Below are 20,890 nucleotides of genomic sequence, written 5' to 3' on the forward strand. Positions count from 1 at the left end.
AGCCATCTCTTTTTACAAATTAATGTAACATATGTAATTAAATCCTTTGCACAGGTTCAACCAAGATGTTTCAAATTTTTTCATTATCATTTAAATTGTGAAAGTTTTCATCATTATATGACTCTCATGGCTTGGCCCAGGAACTTCAAATTTTATTTTACTGAATATGTGAGGGAAAATGCCTACTTGTAGCTTTTATTTGGGTCTCATTACTTTGTGGGAAAGAGAGCAAAGATATAGTCTGAAAGAGACTTAGTAAGAGTTAGGGTACACAGGAAAGATACAGAGTAGAGGAAAGGCTAAAAATGAATTGGAGAGATGGGAAAAATACAAGAGAGATAAAACACATTTTTTAAAGTTCTTTCCTAGTAGAAATGCTTGATTCAAAATGATAAAATAAATGTTTGGGTTTTTTTGTTTTTTTGTTAAATAATTGTATAAAAACAAGCTGTTGGTTCAGAGGTTTTCCTGTGGCCACCCTACCTGTACTAGCTCCCTTCAATTTTATTATTTTCAGAGAGCATGGAGAAGGCTGATGCTAGAAACTTGGAGAAGGAAGAAAGGGATGCTGAGGACTCATGGGTAGGGATACTCCAGATATTACACAACCACTTCTTTTAAATTTCTGTTGCTCATTTTTTAAAAAAACCCACCAAACCATCACCACCAACCAGGGAGATTCCTAAGAAAAAGCTCATTTAGCAAATTTAGTTTAAAAGGTGTGTTTCAGTGAAGTCTGGTTAATCACCACATTGTGTGTGTATATATATATATATATATATATATATATATATATACACACACACACACACACACACTCTCTCTCTCTCTCTCTCTTTCCTGACAATACACACACGTGACAGAGCATTTAAAAATGAACAATTAAGGGATCTGGACAGTTCCCCACTGCCATGTAGCCCTTCATCACTAATCATCATACTCAGTTATTTACACCACTCACCCATTCTTAACTCCCTTTTGTTTGGGCATATCTATGGAGACAGACTAATCAGAAATCCAGATCTTCAGTTCTGCCCATTGTCTGGAAACAAAGACTCATTTTGCATACAAAAATAAGACACCCATAGAGGGCTTCCCTTAATATCTGCTGAATATATGAAATCACTTACTTGATCATATATGCACAACAAATTATCTTTTCTCATCTTCCAGAAGTTGAGCTCAGTTTGGGGATCTGAATGGAGGCCCTGCAGAAGAGGTTGAACAGAATCCCTTTGCAGTATGTCATGTATCTGATGTGACCATTTAATAACCATAGATTCAATTGCATGTAGCACTGTCCTAGCATAAGGATATTGTCTGCAAAAGGGAAAAAATTATCAATGTTTTTGCTGAAGTACTGGTGGTGTGCAAAGGGCAGTGGTATAGTAATATGTGTCCTTGTCCCTCTCTTTACACTTTTATCATGAACATCTTAGTGTGAGTACCTAGAATATTGAGTCCAGTGCTGATCAACACATTACAAAAAGATATGTTGAAACCACTATAACTACATGATCAGGGAGGCAAAAGGATTGATTTGAGAAAAGAATAAAGAGTTTATTGTCAGTAAACAGGTGATAATTTTGTCAGATCTATACACTATTCAAAGCTATTGGCCAAAAACTTTTGGTTTGTGAACAGTTCACTGTGAATGTACAGTATTCAAAATAAAAGGTTTGTTGTTTAGTTTACTGGTCCTGGGTCACATGATAATGTTCCTATTTCCTGACTGGATGATAAGTTACAATCAGATTTCCAGTCCAAATATTCAATTTCTGAGTTCAAATTCACTTCCTATGAATATCCTTTAACATTTTCTAATAGGCACTATTTCTAGTAACATTCCAAGCTGTTAGTTATCTTGCTATAATATACAGGGCCCACAAAGACAAGGAAGGGTGCAAGAAAAGCTGAAGTCAATTATATTTACAGACTATTAAGGTGTGCTCCTATCTCAGGCTATGAGGTAATAACTGGTCTTAGGAATGTGAATGTTTAACCGGTTAATTGGTGGGGGGCTGGAGCAGCCCTCCTCCCACCATAGGCAGAGGGCTGCTCACACCCCGTGGGGCCCGCCACGGGTAGGGGACACTCCGGCCAGGCCAGAATAGCCCATCTCCTCCCCCCCGCCACTCACCCTGTTCAATTGGTTAACCAATTAACTAATTAAACAGGATTTTACATCCCTAGCTGATCTTACTAAAATACATTTAAATTCACATCTTTTGTTGTTTCATAACAAGTCTGTGCATGGATATTCTTCATTAAAATATTTCACTGTAGTTTAAGGGGTTAAAATCCATTAATAACATGAGATGTGAATTCAAACAATTATTTCAGTGCAGATTTGTTTATAGATAAGTACTAACCTTCTCTTTTCTGCCTGGGACCCATGGCTCTCATCTCTCTGGTCTTCTCTGTGTAAAATGCCTGCATAATGTTATCTTCTCCCTCGGCCCTTCTCACACCACCTTGCTATTTCTTAATATACTAAATTCAAGAAGACAGTCCTCACCTGCAAGGCTCTACATAATCTTCGCCAATATAAATCTAATTTCTCTCCATTCTCCCTCCCATCCCTTCACTTTTCTTTGCAGCCACATTTCCCATTTTGGGCTTTCTGCTTATGTCATGCTACTGAAGCACTTCCCCTCTCTTTACCCAGCAAGCACTTTCTCTTTTCTCTCCACTTAACACATCAGGGCTTAGATCCTGATTGGGGCCCGGAGGCCCCACACATTACAACAATAAGTATAAATCCTTCCGTTCTGAGTAACCTCTCTGTGCAGACAATCTGTCCTGAATACTTGTCATATGTTTGCCTTATTTAAATTGTAAGCTCTTTGGAGCTGCAATGTGTAAATGTGTGGCACTTTAATACTGTTTACTGAAACCACAATGACCACTACCTGCTCAAAGAATGGTCTCAAAAGGAACTGACTTCCCTGAACTTCTAAACATATATCTTCCAGCATTTAAAACAAGCACCATGTCTAAATATTATAATAGATCAGTGACCAGATGCTCAGTTGGTATAAACTGTCATAGCTTCATTGACTGCAGTGGAGCTCTATTATTTTAAACCAGCTGAGAATCTAGGTCCATATTTCACTACTTGCAATTAAATATCAGCACAATTACAAAAGGCAGCATGTACCACATTTTTTTTATTTTCTTAGCTCAGGTTGAAACAGCAGTAGGTGGTCTAAAATAATTTAGTATTATGGCTGCTAACCATTAGAGAATTAATCAGCGTACATGTTGTGATACACAGAATTTCTTAGAAACAAAACAAATAGCTTGAGCAATGTAGCACACACATCCCTTTAAAACAACACATATACTTTTATGTAAAAAAACACCTGAGGGTAAGCCTACACTGTAACACTATTTCGAAATAACTAGTGCTATTCCGAAATAACTTAGTCCATATCTACACAGCTTGCAATTATTTTGAAATAGCGTCAAAATACTGTCAAGATGGAGGACTTCTTACTCTGACTCCTGTAACCCTCATTGTACGAGGAATAAGGGAAGTTGGAGGAAGAGTGCTCTATTTCAAAATAAGTGCTGGGTAGACGCTCCCTATTTTGAAGGGAGGGTAGGGGACTGAACTCGATGACCTCTCGAGGTCCCTTCCAGTCCTAGTATTCTATGATTCTATGAAATAAGCTATTTTGAAATAAGATACGCAATTGACATAGCTCAATTTGCATAGCTTATTTCAAGTTAAGCCCTGCAGTGTAGATGAACCCTGAATGTAATAAAAAAATAGTGTCTAGTATTTCAAACGGTAGCCTTGTAAAATAATGCATATGGGATGCAAAAATTACAACTATTACACAATAATTCTTCTCTGGTATTATATCACCATTTAAGTATTTTTCCTTCCCTCCAGTGGTATTTTACAGTTACTGTCCTTAAATCCAGGCACGGTGTATAAATAATTCCCTGGAAAGCAGTGTTGAAATTAAAACCCTTTTTAATTCTTGTGCATGACACCAGCCCTGTAAATTTGTATATTCAACCAATCACTGCTGCTCCTGCTGAAACAGCCACTGAAGACATGTTGAATGAAGAGCACTCAGAGTGACAGGAAAATACATAATACTGTAATTGAAAAGGAGATAGGGGAAGATGGAAGAGGAGCCAGAAAAAAGGCTACAGTCCAATACAGCACTTAAGCACCTGCTTAAGCATGCAAGTAGTTCCTCTGAAGAACTAAGATTACTCATGCGATTGAAGTAAACTTGTATTCAGGTGCTCTGCTACATCTGAACCAGTGAACAGGAGCAGCAAACAGGGAGTTTTGAGAGGGAGTTGGGAAGGGGCCAAGGTATTCTTGCCAGTCTTTATACTTTAGTTTAAAGGTTTTAATAAAAACTTCCTGTTTTAACTAGAAACATTATCAATCAAACTCATTCATAGGAAAAAATGCAGACAGAAGCCCAGCAGCAGAGAGGGGCTATTCTGTTTATTGCGTCGAGAGTAACATGTATGATTACCTGCCCTGTGGGCGGGTGGTGTATGTGTGCACCCATTGCAAGGAGCTCCTGACCCTCAGAGACTGAATTCGAGCTTTGGAGGCCAGGGTGGCTTAACTGAAGGAGTTAAGGGAATCAGAGAGCTATGTTGATGAGACTTTCCGGGACACTGTAGTACTGTCCCACCTCCAGTCTGAGAGCCCCAGTGCTCTTAAGGATGAAAGTCTCAGGGGAACAGAGCATTCAACGGGAGCAGAGGGAAACCATCCCATAGCTGGGACCCTCCTTCCAAAGGATGTTGCAGTATCCTCTCGCACTGAGGATACCTCTGAGGGGGAGGGAACTCCAGATGTTAGGAAGAGGCAGGTGTTAGTAGTGGGTGATTCGATCGTTAGAAACATAGATAGTTGGGTTTGTGATGACCGGGAGAACCATATGTCACTTGCCTGCCTGGAGCGAAGGTTGCGGCTCTCTCAAGGCATCTAGATAGACTTATGTGTAGTGCTGGGGAGGAGCCGGTAGTCATGGTACATGTAGGTACCAATGACATAGGGAAGGGTAGGAGAGATGTCCCCGAGGCCAAATTTAGGTTACTAGGAAAGAGAATGAAATCCAGGACCTCTATGGTGGCATTCTCGGAAATGCTTCCAGTTCCACGTGCAGGGCCAGGTAGGCAGGCAGAACTTCAGTCTCAATGTGTGGATGAGATGATGGTGTAGGGAGGAGGGGTTTAGATTTATTAGGAACTGGGGACACTTTGGGGAGAGAGGGAGCCTATACAGGAAGGATGGGCTCCACCTAAACCAGGGTGGAACCAGACTGCTGGCACTAAACATTAAAAAGGCCGTAGAGCAGTTTTTAAACTAAGAGATGGGGGGAAGCCAATTGGTGCGGAGAAGCACATAAATCGGATGGAGACTTCTCTTAGAAGAGAATCCATTGATAGAGATTCTCTAGGCTGTAGTCAGAAAAAGAGGAGGGGAGAGGACAAACCATGGGCCAGAGCAGACAAACAACTACATATAAAGGAATCCAATGCATCAGGGAAGGGCAGACAAATAAATAGTGGCAATTTTTTAAAGTGCTTCTACACAAATGCTAGGTGTCTGACTAATAAGATGGGTAAACTAGGGTACCTCATGTTAAAGGAGGAGACAGACATAATAGGCATCACTGAAACCTGCTGGAATGAGGAAAATCTGTGGGACACAATCAGACCGAGATATAAAATATATCGGAAGGATAGAGCAGGCCGTGTGAGTGGCGGAGTGGCACTGTATGTGAAAGTTAATGTAGAATCAAATGAAATAAAAATCTTAAATGAATCAACATGTTCAATAGAATCACTATGGATAGTAATTTCATGCTCCAATAATAAGAATTCAGCAGTAGGGATATATTATCGACCACCTGACCAGGACTGTGATACTGACCTTGAAATGCTGAGGGAGATTAGAGAGGCTACCAAAATAAAAAAAACTCTATAATAATGGGGTCCACCCCCTTTGGGGCACCTGGAGCTGGCCACTGTCAGCAGACAGGCTACTGGGCTAGATGGACCTTTGGTCTGACTCAGTACAGCCATTCTTATGTTCTTAGGAAGTAGTAACTAGTGACAGTACATGCAAAATTTTAATTCAAAAAATAGCTAGCTATATTTCATACTATGAGACTATAATTTCATGTAGAGTTTCTGGTGACTGCATAACTTTCACCTTGCTCTTGCATTTAACTGGCCACCAATAAAAGCCCTTATGCATACATTCTGTGTAGCCTCTCCTATGCAAGAGAGTGTTTAATTTAGTTATTTTGTTTAAAAAAATTGGCATGTTGAAGAAAAAGCCACAATTTAGGACACCCTTAAACATGCTCATGGGAGCAATGAGATAACTCAAGCGTTCCAAGTTCAATATTATGAATATTCTAAATTTAATATAAAAAAGAGATATTGTTAACATTTACTAACATGTTTATTTCACTAACGCAACTAATACTAGTTTAGATTCCTATGGCTGAAAGACCATTCAATGCAGTGTCTATTTGCTATACTGTATGCATTCTGCTCCTTACTTGTTTTCAGCACACATCTGATGCAAGTCAGCCTTTGCTGCAGCTGTTGGAATCGGAAGAAGGGTTCTTCCAGAAATCATTCCCTTCATAACATGCACTTTATTTTTCATAATTTCCACATGACGCTCCATGTCTTGTGAAATAAAATGTGGCCAGGATCCATGGTTTTTCTTATTGGAAAGAATAGGCACTACCACCTGGAGGCAGAGTTGAGAAAGAAGTGTCACAAATCAGTTAAATGTTCAAAGTTTCTCAGTGGTACTTCACAACATACTGCTTCTTTGAATCTTGAGTGGACAACAAATATACCTCAAAAGTAACCTGAAGCATATGTCAGAAACAAATTATTACTTAAACCTAAGCCAACTTTTTGGGGTTTTTTTCTGTTACTATGCACACATTCAGCCTATTCAAATTGTATTGTACACAACAATAATATACATATTTACATTTACTGTCCCCATTAAGGTTCTTTCACAGAAACTATGCTTTTAAAAAAAAATTCTCCTCCGCCTTTTTTCCACAAAAAAATTAGGAGAAAAAAAAAAAAAAAAGAGGGAGGTCAATAAATATCCAGGTCTGTGTATTCAATCTCTCTTATTAGAGGGCACCAAATTATCACCAACAGCCTAGTCCCAGGTATCTCTGTTTATCAAAGCAAAAAAACAAGTAACCCATAAATATTTAATTTCTGGTCAGGCTCAACATTATATTTAAAATAAACTCAGAGTAAAAATACCTTTCTATAATAAGCCTTTGTAAAATTAGTTTCCTCTCCTCCCCCATCAGTGTAAATATGTGGTTTTGTTTGTAACTGAACGGTGCATATTCGTAACATCTATTTTAAAGCCTTCAGTTTTAATTCATAGCTATATTTTTCTATAGGACATTCACTGTACTTGTGAAGCACTTAAGCACATACGTAATTTTAAGCATGAGATTATTGCTCATTGAAGTTTACAATTAAGCAAGTGTTTAAGCATGTTGCCAAAATGGGAGTACAAGGGTGGATAAAAATCAATGACTTTAAAAATCAATTTTGTAATTTTTTTTTATCTAAATCAGATATTTTTAAAATCACTAAAATACTGAATTCCTCATTTAAAAATAAGTTACAATTAAATCTCATCACAATTATACTACACCTACACTTACAGTCTCTCAAAAATGAATTAATGGCTCTAGTCTGTCCAGCCTAACAACGAGCTCTTTTTTCCTGAAAATTCTGGGACTTCAATTTCTGTTTCTCTGCAACTAACATGTACAAAGACAGGCCCAGGCTGGATAGGATTAGTTTTGTTCTGTGCTTATATAGTGATGGACCTTTGCCAAGCAGATCATAGTTTGACAGAGACACAATATATAGGAACAGACTAACAACAGAGAGACAGTATAGAGGAACAGAGTGAGGCAACAAAGAATGAAACAGTGGAATGGACTAAAAAGAAAAAGGGAAGACACACCGTTTCCTATATTTCTGCACACTTTGCCATAGAAAAAACTGTCATGGCTTCTGTGTGTAAGAGAGACCCTATCTGGGAATATATTGAAGAAATTCATTCCCTGGGTAAAAAAAGAAAAACGTGTCAAGTGTAAGCAGTGCAAGATAGCTGCAAGAATGAAACAGCATAAGGAAAATTGCTTATTGGGAGAAAATGATATGGATGAAGATGAGGATGTGTATGCAGAACAATGTGGATCAACTTTGCAATGTATCATTCTTCAAGACTCTCTATGTCTTTTAGTAGAAGTGTGATTTAACAAGTAAATTCCCAATCTGTTTGCAGTGTTGGATGTTGCTAGAAAGTTTAGCTTAGCCAATCTTTATGGTTTGTTTAATTAGTTAACATGGTTTAGAATCTATAACCCAAGTATACAGTACAGAAACCTGCAGTAATGAAATCTAGAGTTGCCAATTGCCACTAAGTGTTATTTTCTTATTTTATATTACATAATACAGGCCTTTTATTTTGGATCATCATGGTCCCAGACCATATTAGTGATGGCATAAGTCTATTCACTATTTTACTGTAACATAACAAAGCTTTCCCAAAAGAAGCCCTATCCTATACTTCTTTTCAATGGGGCTAACTCCAAATTAAGTGCACTCTAAGCACACTCGGTTTTTTTGGTAACTTGGAATCAGTACAGGCAGTCCCCGACTTACGTGGATCCAACTTATGTTGGATCCGCAGTTACGAACGGGGCTCCCCCGGAGGACACGGACTGCGGGAACTCGCGGTCCTGCCGCCCGTGTACTCCGGGGCTTTCTCCGCGTCTCCCTGGTCTGCAGACCAAGAAGACGCAGAGCAAAGCTGCGGAGGGGCTCGGGCAGCGAGGCAGCCCAGGCGCGCCTGGGCTGCTCCGCTGCCGGCTTCCCCGAGGCTTTGCAAAGCCCCGGGGGGGCTCAGGCAGCGAGGCAGCCCAGGCGCGCCAGGACTGCTCTGCTGCCGGCTTCCCCGAGGCTTTGCAAAGCCGCGGGGGGGCTCGGGCAGAGCCTCGCTGCCCGAGCCCCCCCCCCGCGGCTTTGCAAAGCCTCAGGGAAGCCGGCAGCGGAGCAGCCCAGACGCCCCGCGGCTGTCCCGCTGCTGGCGTCCTCAGAGGCTTTGCTCCCCGTCTCCCTGGCAGACCAGGGAGACTGGGAGCAGAGCTGCGGAGGACCCAGGTGGCGGGACCGCGGTGCGTCTCAGTCTGCCGCCCACGTCTTCCTGGTCTGCTGCTAGTACGTCCCGCCCCCCCCCCCCAGCAGACCAGGCTTTTCTCCAGACGCCTGTGGCAGAGCAGCTGGGGCACTGCCGGTTGGTCCCACAGCGCCGCTCTGGGTGCTACTGGACCAACCCGGCAGCACCTCAGCTGCTCTGCCACAGGTGTCCTGATTAAGCCACTGCTGGTCAGTTTCAGCAGCGGCTGAATCAGGATGCCTGGGGCAGAGCAGCTGGGGTGCTGCTGGGTTGGTCCAGTAGCGCCGAGGAGTGGCGCTACTGGAGCAACCCAGCAGCACCCCAGCTGCTCTGCCCCAGGCGTCCCCAAGTCAGCTTCTGCTGAAACTGACCAGCACTGACTACAGGAAGCCTGAGGCAGAGTTGCTCTTCCCCGGGCTTCCTGGAATCAGCTGCTGATCAGTTTCAGCAGCAGCTGACTTGGGGACGCCTGGGGTTCTTAAGTTGATTCTGTATGTAAGTCAGAACTGGCAGTCAGTTTCAGCAGCGGCTGAATCTGGACGCCAGTTCCGACTTACATACAGATTCAACTTAAGAACAAACCTACAGTCCCTATCTTGTACGTAACCCGGGGACTGCCTGTACTGCATCAAAATGACATGGATTGAGGAAGAAGAAAACTAGCTGTAGAAGTTTTAAGGACATCATACATTTAGTGTTCTGGGGACTTGTCTGTTAGAGTTAATAACATTTGAATTTTTCTTAAAAAAAAAGTTTTTAAGGACACCCATCAGCTAGCCAGTCAGGAGACTGCTACTATTGCAAACATGAAACATTTATGTAACATTTAAGATGTAGTTTAATAAAATATCAGTATTATTGTGTGTGTGTGTGTGTGTGTGTGTGTGTTTTAGTTCTTATCATTCCTAATGTACTATTGCTGCATCTTGTCACAGATTATGAGTATTATGTTCTATCTCCTAAATTAATAAAAATCAAGTTACCTAAAAATATTACATGAAGTATACACTCTTGGATGCTGTAAAATGCTGTCCTGAACTGTAAATCCCCATGTTTTAGTGATCAAATTTGCATCATTGTTTGAAGAAATATGTGACATATTAGTGGGAAACTTGATTTAAATTGATGATGGGGGGAAGGGGTAATTTAAATCAATCGACCCTGGAGAGTACAGCATTGCTCTTGCTTAAGGGTTTGTATGAATCAGGCTTAAACCGCAAATACATCAATTAAATCTGTATGCCAATGTCCCATAGGGGCTTGAGGATTATGTTTTATTACATTACATAAATCCTAGTGAGGTTAGAGCCCCATTAGGCTCAATATTGTAAAGCCATAAACAATTAACTCACCACCTTAGACTCAAATACTACAAACCGCTCATTCAGAGCGCCACTGACTTCTGCCTGTGCAGGGGTCCTTGGAGGACTAGGTGCCTTGGTTCAAAACAAAGCACAAAAAGGGAGGTGAAATAAATGAAGGAAGGGTAAAGGACAGGGATAACAGGGACACAATCATATTTCTGCATAGAGTAGCTGAGTGCAAAATTTGTAGTTACAAAGCTTGATTCTGTTTGCTGTGTTAGATCAACAGTAGCATCAGTTCCCCACCTGCCTTTCGACTATTATTTATTCTGTAGGCAGGATGGTAAAGTACATATTAAGAGAGGATGTGGCACAAAGCAGCCCCAGAGCATGCTGTCCCATGGGATGGCAATGCAAACATTTCACCTCAGTACCCTCTTTGGTGTTCAGTAAACACAGTAGTCCTCCAGCATGTGAAAGAGATTCTCTTACAATGACAATTACTTTGAAATATGGTGGAACTTGGAGTTGACTGAAAAAGGATCACTAACCATCAAATCTGTGAATTTAAGAACTTTCTTTTAATACTAAGGATGGGAAAACCCCCTTCAACAAGGCCAATCTATAATTGGGCATATACTAAATTTATATCCATTTAAGTTGTAAAACGAGTTTTATAAGATTTCTGTTATAAAAAAAAGGATCTGTCCAATTAACAGTATTAAAAGATCCTCTATATTTTATGACGTAGTTTCAACTGCTTCTGAGTAGAAGTGCACTTTCAACATGTGAAAAGATAAGCCTGGTAAGGAACAGTTTCTTCTACCACACAGCCTCCTCCAATCTTCGGTATCCTCCTGGACCCAGGAGTGGGTTTGTTTGTGTGTAAAACTAGCATTAATCCTCTTGGGTTCTATTTTATTAAATCCTTATAAAATAAATACCATTTCTCTGGCACTCCCAAGCTCGAAACCCTCTTTCCTTCAGGACTTTCCATTTACCATTGGTTTAGAACATTAGGTCCCATCTCTCTTAGGATTTGTCTACACCACATGGTTTTGTTTACCAAGGTTAGATTTCATCACCAAAACAGTGGAGGTGTACACATGACATGGTACTCCTGCTGATTTAATTCCCTGGCTGTGCCAACAAAATAAAAGCACTTTGATGAGTGACAGACATTTTTGTGACAGAATGTCAGTGCACTTGCTTGTATCAGGACATCAATGCTCATAACATTCTTCATGATTGCTCTGGTCAGCAGTTTGAACTCAATTGCCCTGTGTCCCTCCCTCATTTAAAGACCTCTTTTCAAATTACCCAGACACTTTGTTCCCTCTTATCCACTCACCTTTCCCACCACCCACTGCACTCACCCTTACCCCTCCACTCTTCGTAGGCAGTGTGAAAATGGATGGTAAGAACAAGGTGTACGTGACTTTTGTGATTCATGGCTTAGAGTACCTTCTCAACAAGGTATGTGTTCATTGTTTCTTTGGCTTCTGCAGATGTGCAGCTGAGGACCAGCTTCTATAATACCAGTGGAGCACCTCTATCAGATAAGGTGAACCAGGAAGAGTATGGATATGTTTTGAAAAGTGCTGCAGTCATCAGATGCAGCACATAGCAAAACAAGAGTGTAGAAGAAATAGTTAATAAACTCGGGCTGGAGAGCCTACAAAAGAGATATGGGCAGGAGTGGATAACAGATGGACTGAAGCGGAGGAGAAAGCTACTGGGACAGATAGTGATGTTCAGGTCCCTCATAGTCTTGCAATCCGAGCACATGCATGAAAAACTCACCCATAGCCACATATAGCCATAGCATGCTCTCCCCAACTCATTCTTCACATACTCCCATTCTATCAGCATCTCTTGCAATCTACCTCTAGATACTGATTTCATGATGAAAACCAGAGTTACACCCAGTTGGAAGAACCTTCTGCTCACAAACAGGGAAGAACTAATTGGGGAAGTGGAGGTGGGTGACAACCTGGGAAGCAGTGATCATGAGATGGTAAATTTCAGGATCCCGACCAAAGGAAGAAAAGAGAGTAGTAAAATACACACCTTGGACTTCAAAAAAGCAGATTTTGACTCCCTCCAAGATCTGATGGGCAGAATCCCCTGGGATGTTAACATGAAGGGGAAAGGAGTCCAGGACAGCTGGCAGTATTTTAAAGAAGCCTTATTGAAGGCACAGAAAGAAACCATCCCGATGCGTAGCAAGAGAGGCAAACATGGTAGGAGACCGGATTGGCTTATAGGTGAAATCCTTGGTGAACTTAAGCACAAAAAGGAAGCTTACAAAGAGTGGAAACTTGGACAAATGACCAGGGAGGAGTTTAAAGGTATAGCTCGAGAATGCCGGGGAGTTATCAGGAAGGCGAAAGCGCAAATGGAATTGCGACTAGCTAAGCATGTGAAGGATAACAAGAAAGGTTTCTACAGGCATGTTAACAAGAAGAAGGTGATCAGAGAGGGTGTGCGGCCCCTAATGGATGAAGGAGGTAACCTAGTGACAGATAATGTGGGGAAAGCTGAAGTACTCAATGATTTCTTTGTGTCTGTATTCACGGACAAGGTCGGCTCCTGGACTTCTGCGCCAAGTGACACAAGATGGGATGAAGATGGACAGCCTGTGGTGGGTAAAGAACAGGTTAGGAACTATTTAGAAAAGCTAAACATACATAAATCCATGGGTCCGGACTTAGTGCATCCGAGGGTACTGAGGGAGTTGGCAGATGTCATTGTGGAGCCTTTGGCTATTATCTTTGAAAAGTCGTGGAGATCGGGAGAAATCCCGGATGACTGGAAAAAGGCAAATGTAGTGCCCATCTTCAAAAAAGGGAAGAAGGATGATCCAGGGAACTATAGGCCGGTCAGTCTTACCTCGGTTCCTGGAAAAATCATGGAAGGGATCCTTAAGGAATCCATATTGAGGCACTTAGATGAGAGGAAAGTGATTAGGAATAGTCAGCATGGATTAACAAAGGGTAAGTCGTGCCTGACCTATCTGATTAGCTTCTATGATGAGGTAACTGGCTCGGTGGACATGGGGAAGTCAGTGGATGTTATATACTTTGACTTTAGCAAGGCTTTTGATACGGTCTCCCACAATATTCTTGCCAGCAAGTTAAGGGATTGTGGATTGGATAAATGGACGGTAAGATGGATAGAAAGATGGCTAGAAGGCCGGGCCCAGCGGGTAGTGATCAATGGCTCGATGTCAGGATGGCGGTCGGTTTCTAGCGGAGTGCCCCAAAGTTCGGTTCTAGGACCGGTTTTGTTCAATATCTTTATTAATGATCTGGATGAGGGGATGGATTGCACCCTCAGCAAATTTGCAGAGGACACTAAGCTGGGGGGAGAGGTAGATACGCTTAAGGGCAGAGATAGGGTACAGAATGACTTAGACAAATTGGAGGATTGGGCCACAAGAAATCTGATGAGGTTTAACAAGGACAAGTGTAGAGTCCTGCACTTGGGATGGAAGAATCCCAAGCATAGTTACAAGCTGGGGACCAACCGGTTAAGTAGTAGTTCTGCAGAAAAGGACTTGGGGGTTACAGTGGATGAGAAGCTAGATATGAGTCAACAGTGTGCCCTTGTAGCCAAGAAGGCTAATGGCATATTAGGTTGCATTAAGAGGAGCATTGCCAGCAGATCCAGAGATGTCATCATTCCCCTTTATTCGGCTTTGGTGAGGCCGCATCTGGAGTATTGTGTCCAGTTCTGGGCCCCCCACTACAAAAAGGATGTGGACGCATTGGAGAGGGTCCAGCGGAGGGCAACCAAAATGATTAGGGGGCTGGAGCATATGACTTATGAGGAGAGGCTGAGGGACTTGGGTCTGTTTAGTCTGCAGAAGTGAAGAGTGAGGGGAGATTTGATAGCAGCCTTCAACTTCCTGAAGGGAGGTTCCAAAGAGGATGGAGAGAGGCTGTTCTCAGTAGTGACAGATGGCAGAACAAGGAGCAATGGTCTCAAGTTGTGGTGGGAGAGGTCCAGGTTGGATATTAGGAAAAACTATTTCACTAGGAGGGTGGTGAAGCACTGGAATGGGTTACCTAGGGAAGTAGTGGAGTCTCCATCCATAGAGATGTTTAAGTCTCGGCTTGACAAAGCCCTGGCTGGGTTGATTTAGTTGGAATTGGTCCTGCCTAGAGCAGGGGGCTGGACTTGATGATCTTCTGAGGTCTCTTCCAGTTCTATGATTCTATGATAACCTGAACCATGTCCCTTTTGCAAATAAATAATAATTTACAAAAATGTATCCTTTAATTAAAGTCTAGTCTTTTAAACAAAAAAAAGTCTTTATTTGTGTCATACACACTGTAGATGCAGCTAAATTCAAATACAGTGGCTACAGGCAGGAACATTTGCGTACTACAGTTAAAGCTCAGGAAGCATTACGGGGGTCATTTAAGGCAGCAAATAAACATTGCCTGACAAAATTAATCATATAAAGAAATATTACTGGTGCTTGTTAAACAAAAAGCTCCTTCAGAGCCTCTCCGGTTCTAATCCATCCCCACCACCCGAGTCCCTCTAATTGCCCTGGTATCTGATTGCTCAAAATCAGCAGCCAGATGATCCACCCCTAGGGAAACTTTTCCCCTTTTAATTTGCAAATGTAATGCAGAGTACAGCAGACTGCCATAACCATCACAATATTTCCCTCACTGACATCTAACCTGCCAAAAAGGCAACACAAGAAACCTTTTAATCTGCCAAAGGCATGTTCAACAGTCATTCTGCTGAGCCTGTTGTTGCTGCTGTCTAGGTTCCTAGTGTAAGGCCTCATGAGCCACAGAATAAGAAGTAGGTGGGCTCTCCCAGGATCACAATGAACATTTGCACATCCCCCTTTTGAATCTTGCAGTCTGGAAAAAAGTCCCATCATGCCACTTTTTGTACAGTACAATGATCCAAAAGATGCATGAATTGTGAACTTAGTGACAAACTCACATTCAGGTCAGTGAAACAGCCCATGGAGAAGTAGCTCTTTTGGTTGACGTGCTCTGCTGCAAGATGGTTTAGAGCCAAACTTGGGATGTGTGCCATCTATCTCCCCCCACAGTTAGGGGATCCTATGGCAACAAAGCCATCAAGTATTTCCTGCACAATACCCAGAGTCACAGTCCTTCGTAGCAGGGGGCATTAATGGCCCAGCATACTTGCATCACTACGACCCTTGTGGTGGATTTTCCAACCAAACTGATTTGTGACTGACTAGTAGCAGTTTGTATTTCCCAGCTTCTATACAGCAATTGCCACTTGCTTTTCAACTGAAAGGATAGCTCTCACCCTAGTGTTCTTGAGCTGCAGAGCCAGGGCAAGCTCTGCACACAGTTCCAGGAAGATGGCTTTCCACATCCCTAAGATCTGCAGTCACTGCTCATCATCTTATACATACACCATGATACAATCCCACCACTCAGTGCTTGTTTCCTGAGTCCAATACTGATGGTCCACCATATGGAGCTGTTCTTTGAACACCAGCAGCAATCTTGAATTGTTTCTTTCCATTGCACACAAGCAGGGCTGACATCATAGATTCACTTTGTTTCCCAGCTCATGAAATACTGCAGAACCAACCACATTAGGTTCATAATGGTCATCACTAAACTGGTTACCAGTTCAGGATCCGTGCTTTCAGGCAAAGATGGGGGTGCTGTTAATAAATGGCACAAAATGAAGCTGAAAGCCAATGGAATGGTGGTATGGGAAGAACTTTATTACAGCACAGTGAGTACATCCTCACATTGGCAAGTTACACAGTGGGAAAACTAACCATGATGCAAGACACTGCTAATGCAAGAGGAGTGTTGTGTGGATGTGTATAGCCAATGTAATTAAAACAACATATGGTTGTTAATGTAACTTAAGTCAACTTACATTCTGCCGTGTACACAAGACCCTAGAAGCTCTGACAGTCCCATGCCAACATTTAGAATTTTCTCTAGGGCAGGGGTGAGGAATCTAAGGCCTGGGGGCTGGATGCAACCCCCGGCTTGGCTGGATCTGCCCCTGAGGATTTGAGCTCCCACCCAACATTAGAGACCCTGTGCTTGTGCTCCAGACCCCCACAATTCCCTTGCCAGGCTGGAACACAAAATCTACAGGCCTGGGCCACACTAGGCTCTGGTGTGTGAGGAGAATGTGGGGAATGTCTTTCTCCTTTTCTCCTTCTCGGTTGGGGGCCACGTCACAGAAGGTTTTGGGGTTTGCTTTTGTTTCTCACTTGTGCGTGGCCCTGACTGATCTTTTTGTGGGTTGGCGGCCTTGACCCAAAAAAAAGGCCCCCCACCCCTGCTCGAGGGCAACCTTCCCCAATCCTTAACCTCAATTCTTGAGAACAATTCCTTCCCCAGTCTTCCTTCATGGCTGGCCTTGGTGGCACATCGCCATCATCAGTAAGTTTCGCTCACAGAAGAGCATCCCTGAAGCTCTCTCCTGACACTAATATCCCCTGGAAACTCCTTTTAAAGCCTCAGCAGGTAGTTACAGGACTCGGGCACCTGACACCCATTCCCAGCATGGTTGGTGATCATTCTCAGATGGATCTATCCCTAAAAGGGCTGTGCCTTGGAACGGATTGGTGTTCAAAAGGGATATGGTAGATGAATCAGAATTTAGACTTTATTAAGAAGTTTTATGGAAACTTCTGTGGCTTGGTTTTATTTTGAAGAAGAAGAAGAAGAAGTGAAAAGGAGCAAGTTGTTTGATTTTTCATTTTATTTTCTTATTTGTGATGAATACTCCCCTTCTGGTGTGAAATTTTATTGCATATTGTGAAGAATTGTTTCCAATGAGAACATTAGGAGCTCTTAACGAAATGTCTTCTTTATACACTAAATAGACATGATAAAATTGATTTTAAATGCCTAATCTTTCATTTTTTCATCCATCCAAATTTTTGCTACTTTTAAAAAGGTGTAAGTGCATGTTTGTTGTCAATGTTTGCTGAAGTCTCTCTCACCCTCTACGCTAAATAATCAGCAACACATGAGGCATCTCAGGTTATGCTATATCTTTAAATCAAGTGTTTGAACAGGTGCTTCTGTTGTGAAAGTCTCAGTTGATTTCTGCAGACTTTAGTATGTAAAAAGCTAGAGTGACACTATCAGTATGACTTGTTACAACTAAATTCCAAATGTGTTTGCTGATACACATCCTCCATAGCAACAAATCAGAAAAAGTAATTAATTTGTAATAGGAAATACAAACTGAAGCATCGCCCAACCATGTACACTAGCTTTCACAAAGGAGAATAGGATCCCAAGTAAATGTGGGATTTGGAACTAAGGCATCCACACAACAGACATATCCTTGACCTCATCAGCAGCAAATTTCCCTCTTCTTTTCATTATAGTTTGTGGCCTCACTCACTCGAGGAGATTTTCAAAAAACTAGACTTTGCCAGCCTCTATAAAAAAAATGGATCCCACTTAAATGGGTTAAACTTTGACTTACTGAAGTCAATGTGAATTCTCCCACTGACTTCAATGGTGCCAGAATTTCATCCTTTATCTTTCCAGTGTAAGTTTGCTAAAGTTTGTCCCCAAATAATAACTTCCTCTCAAACAACAAGATCACCACAAAAAGACCAATTCAGGGTCAACAAAGTTACTGGCCAACATAGAGAGAAGCTGCAGTACCTTTTCTAGTCTTAGCATCTATCATTATTAATTTAAGAAATAATGAAACATATTTTTCACCTTACTGAAATCCATTATATTCTTAGTCAAATATAAAATTAAATTATGTTTATGATTCTTTTTCAGTATTAAAGGTATTAATATACTCTTATTAATGCTTACCAGGAATTATCACTTTTTGTATTCTGACTGAATTATTTTCATACTGAGGACCAAATTCTTCCTTAGACAACAGTAGTATAAATCTAGAGTAATTCGATTGACTTCTGTGGATTTAGAATAATGTAACTCAAGACCAATTTTACCATGTTTAAGTATCTTACCTGACATCCAGCAGAAGCAGTGACTAACACGAGAAATACTTTAAGTACAATTTTCAAAGGAAATAGCCGTCTTGCTATAGATCCAAACACAAAGAAGTGATACCTAGAGATCTGAGGAATCAAGCACTTACATTTCTAAAATGCTCTTTTTCCAACCATAAGATTCCAAATGCAACTTTATAACTCAGAGTCAATTCAATCATAGTGTAAGCAGGCAACTTCACAAATGTCAAAGGTGTTGCACTGCTTTTATCAGCATTCAAGTTGGTCCTGAAAGCCAACCAGCACAGACTGAAAAGCACCCAAAGTAAAGTGTTTTGGATAATATGACTATGCGTCTATGTAACAGGAAATAACATGCACACCAAATGAATTATTTCTGATATCTGCCTGATTCTACACAATTTACCACATCCAGTTATTTTTTCATATTCCTTCTTTTAAGAAATAGAATAATATAACTAAAGATTGACAAGATTTTAAAACTTCGCATATATATTTACCTTCTGATTTACATTTCAGACAAAGGTTCAGAAAGAATGGAATGAAAGTTTGGCTTGGATTGACTGGAACTGAATTCTTATTAGTAAGGAAAAGAGATGTGTATATAAAAGAAGTTTATCAGGCCTATACCCCTTTCCTCAGAGGGGTTGGAACAAAGAGTGCTGGGACTGTCGCTGCACACCCTGACTTAAAGTGGCTTTCATCATCTATAGGGTTTACAGTTTGAGTCAATGGCTCTCAGCACTCCCATTATAAAAAAAAAAAAAAATTCATGCACCCCTGCCCTTTCTATGAAATAGTTACAGATTTCTCAGATGCAAAAACAAACACCAAAAAAAAACCCTTTGCTTATGTGACTATGAAAGCATTTTAGTTATCTAAATCAACATAGATATGACCCAGAGTAATGACTGCATATACTCTTAACTTTTGGCGTTTAACTACCATCTCCTACTTCAGTAGGCCTGGATATGAGAGAATCAACCACAGCAGAAGTGACTTATGATGACCCATTTTTCATGCTGACTTCCTTTGGAAAAAAGGATGTCAATGGCCCTCACTAAATACGGGCTGCTAAAAATGGATTCTAGATTCCTGAACAGAATCAAGCATGCACTTAACGTATTACCAGCAGGTTACACAAAATGTTTAATGTGTTGTAGAAGAACAAGTCAGATGATAACATCACTTTAATTACAGCAAAAATAATAAGCCAACAACCTATGACAACACCTCCACCACTCATCCCTTTGTGACACGTCTAGGTAACAGTTTTATTGTGATTTTTTTCCTTTTACCAGTGTAAGCATTATTTTGTGTAGTCCCGTATCTGCTACAAATCTAAAACTACAAATGCAGCATTCATATTTTAAGTATTATTAAAAATATTGACTTCTAAATACCTCTTCTATGAAATCAACCGTATGCTCAAGTGGGGTTGCAGACAACTCTTCAAATACTAAGTCTTTTTTATAATTGTCCTTTCCAATGCATTCTGTGGTCTTCATAATGCAAACTACTTTATGTTTTACATCGTTGGGTATCTAAAGAAAGAGAATAATAGGTTATCAGTCCTATGAACTTACAAAGCAGTCAGAGAATAGAACACCAGTAATGAACGGCCTTCTGGGTGACATAATATTGAGGTCCTCCTGGTCAGGCCTGCTCGACCGGAGTGGAGGGAGCAGGGCACAGAAATACAAAACAGTTCGCGGTATAGCAGCCTGGGATTCTGAAACACCTTTTCAGAATCCCTGTGCAGAGTGTCCAAAACTTATACCCAGATGTTGGACTTGCTTTAGAGTCTGATTTTTCACCTTCTTGTGGTTGGTTTTTTGCAAATAAGCACCAGTTTAAAAAGCCACTCAAAAACAAGAACCAAAACACACACACACACACACACACACACACACACACACACACACACACACACACACACACACAGAACTGTGGTCACATTTCTGGACAACAGTGTATTCGCATCTTGGTGATAGAAAATAAATTAACCCCATACATAATGTCTGCACTTTCAGATAACGTATAGGGCCAAATTCTATCCCTTGATATAAGATCGTAACTTCCACCCAATACAAGCTAAATGAATGTTTCTGACAGCAGCTCAGCCTACTTATTAAATACACATACAACAATAAATTCTCTCTTTTCATTCCTTTTCATGAAGTGTTAGATGAACAACAATATAGTCCCAAACTTTCAATTTTAGTTTTCAGTGAGGTGGAAGTATTTCATGAGTTGACAGTTGTAAGTTGTATCCGGAATGTTCTCTAGAATTTAAGTTTTCATTAAAAAAATAAACAAAACACCCCTAAACTTCTGGGTTACAAATTAAACTGTACT

General features: G+C 41.1%; 1 protein-coding gene across 1 annotated transcript in view; it reads right to left on the bottom strand.

Annotated features, from left to right (window-relative positions):
- DNAH11 (dynein axonemal heavy chain 11) overlaps positions 1 to 20,890 on the bottom strand; it is a 190,061-nt gene that overhangs the window by 166,904 nt on the left and 2,267 nt on the right. Inside the window, exons 2-4 of the mRNA XM_089776661.1 lie at positions 19,936 to 20,076; positions 6,558 to 6,754; positions 1,131 to 1,320 (exon numbers count right to left, since the gene is read on the bottom strand). Of these exons, the coding sequence (XP_089632787.1) occupies positions 1,131 to 1,320; positions 6,558 to 6,754; positions 19,936 to 20,076 (528 nt within the window). The remainder of the gene's footprint in view (positions 1 to 1,130; positions 1,321 to 6,557; positions 6,755 to 19,935; positions 20,077 to 20,890) is intronic.

The sequence above is a fragment of the Pelodiscus sinensis genome, chromosome 2 (assembly GCF_052426305.1).
Source record: "Pelodiscus sinensis isolate ZL-2025 chromosome 2, ASM5242630v1, whole genome shotgun sequence".
Taxonomy (NCBI): Eukaryota; Metazoa; Chordata; order Testudines; family Trionychidae; genus Pelodiscus; species Pelodiscus sinensis.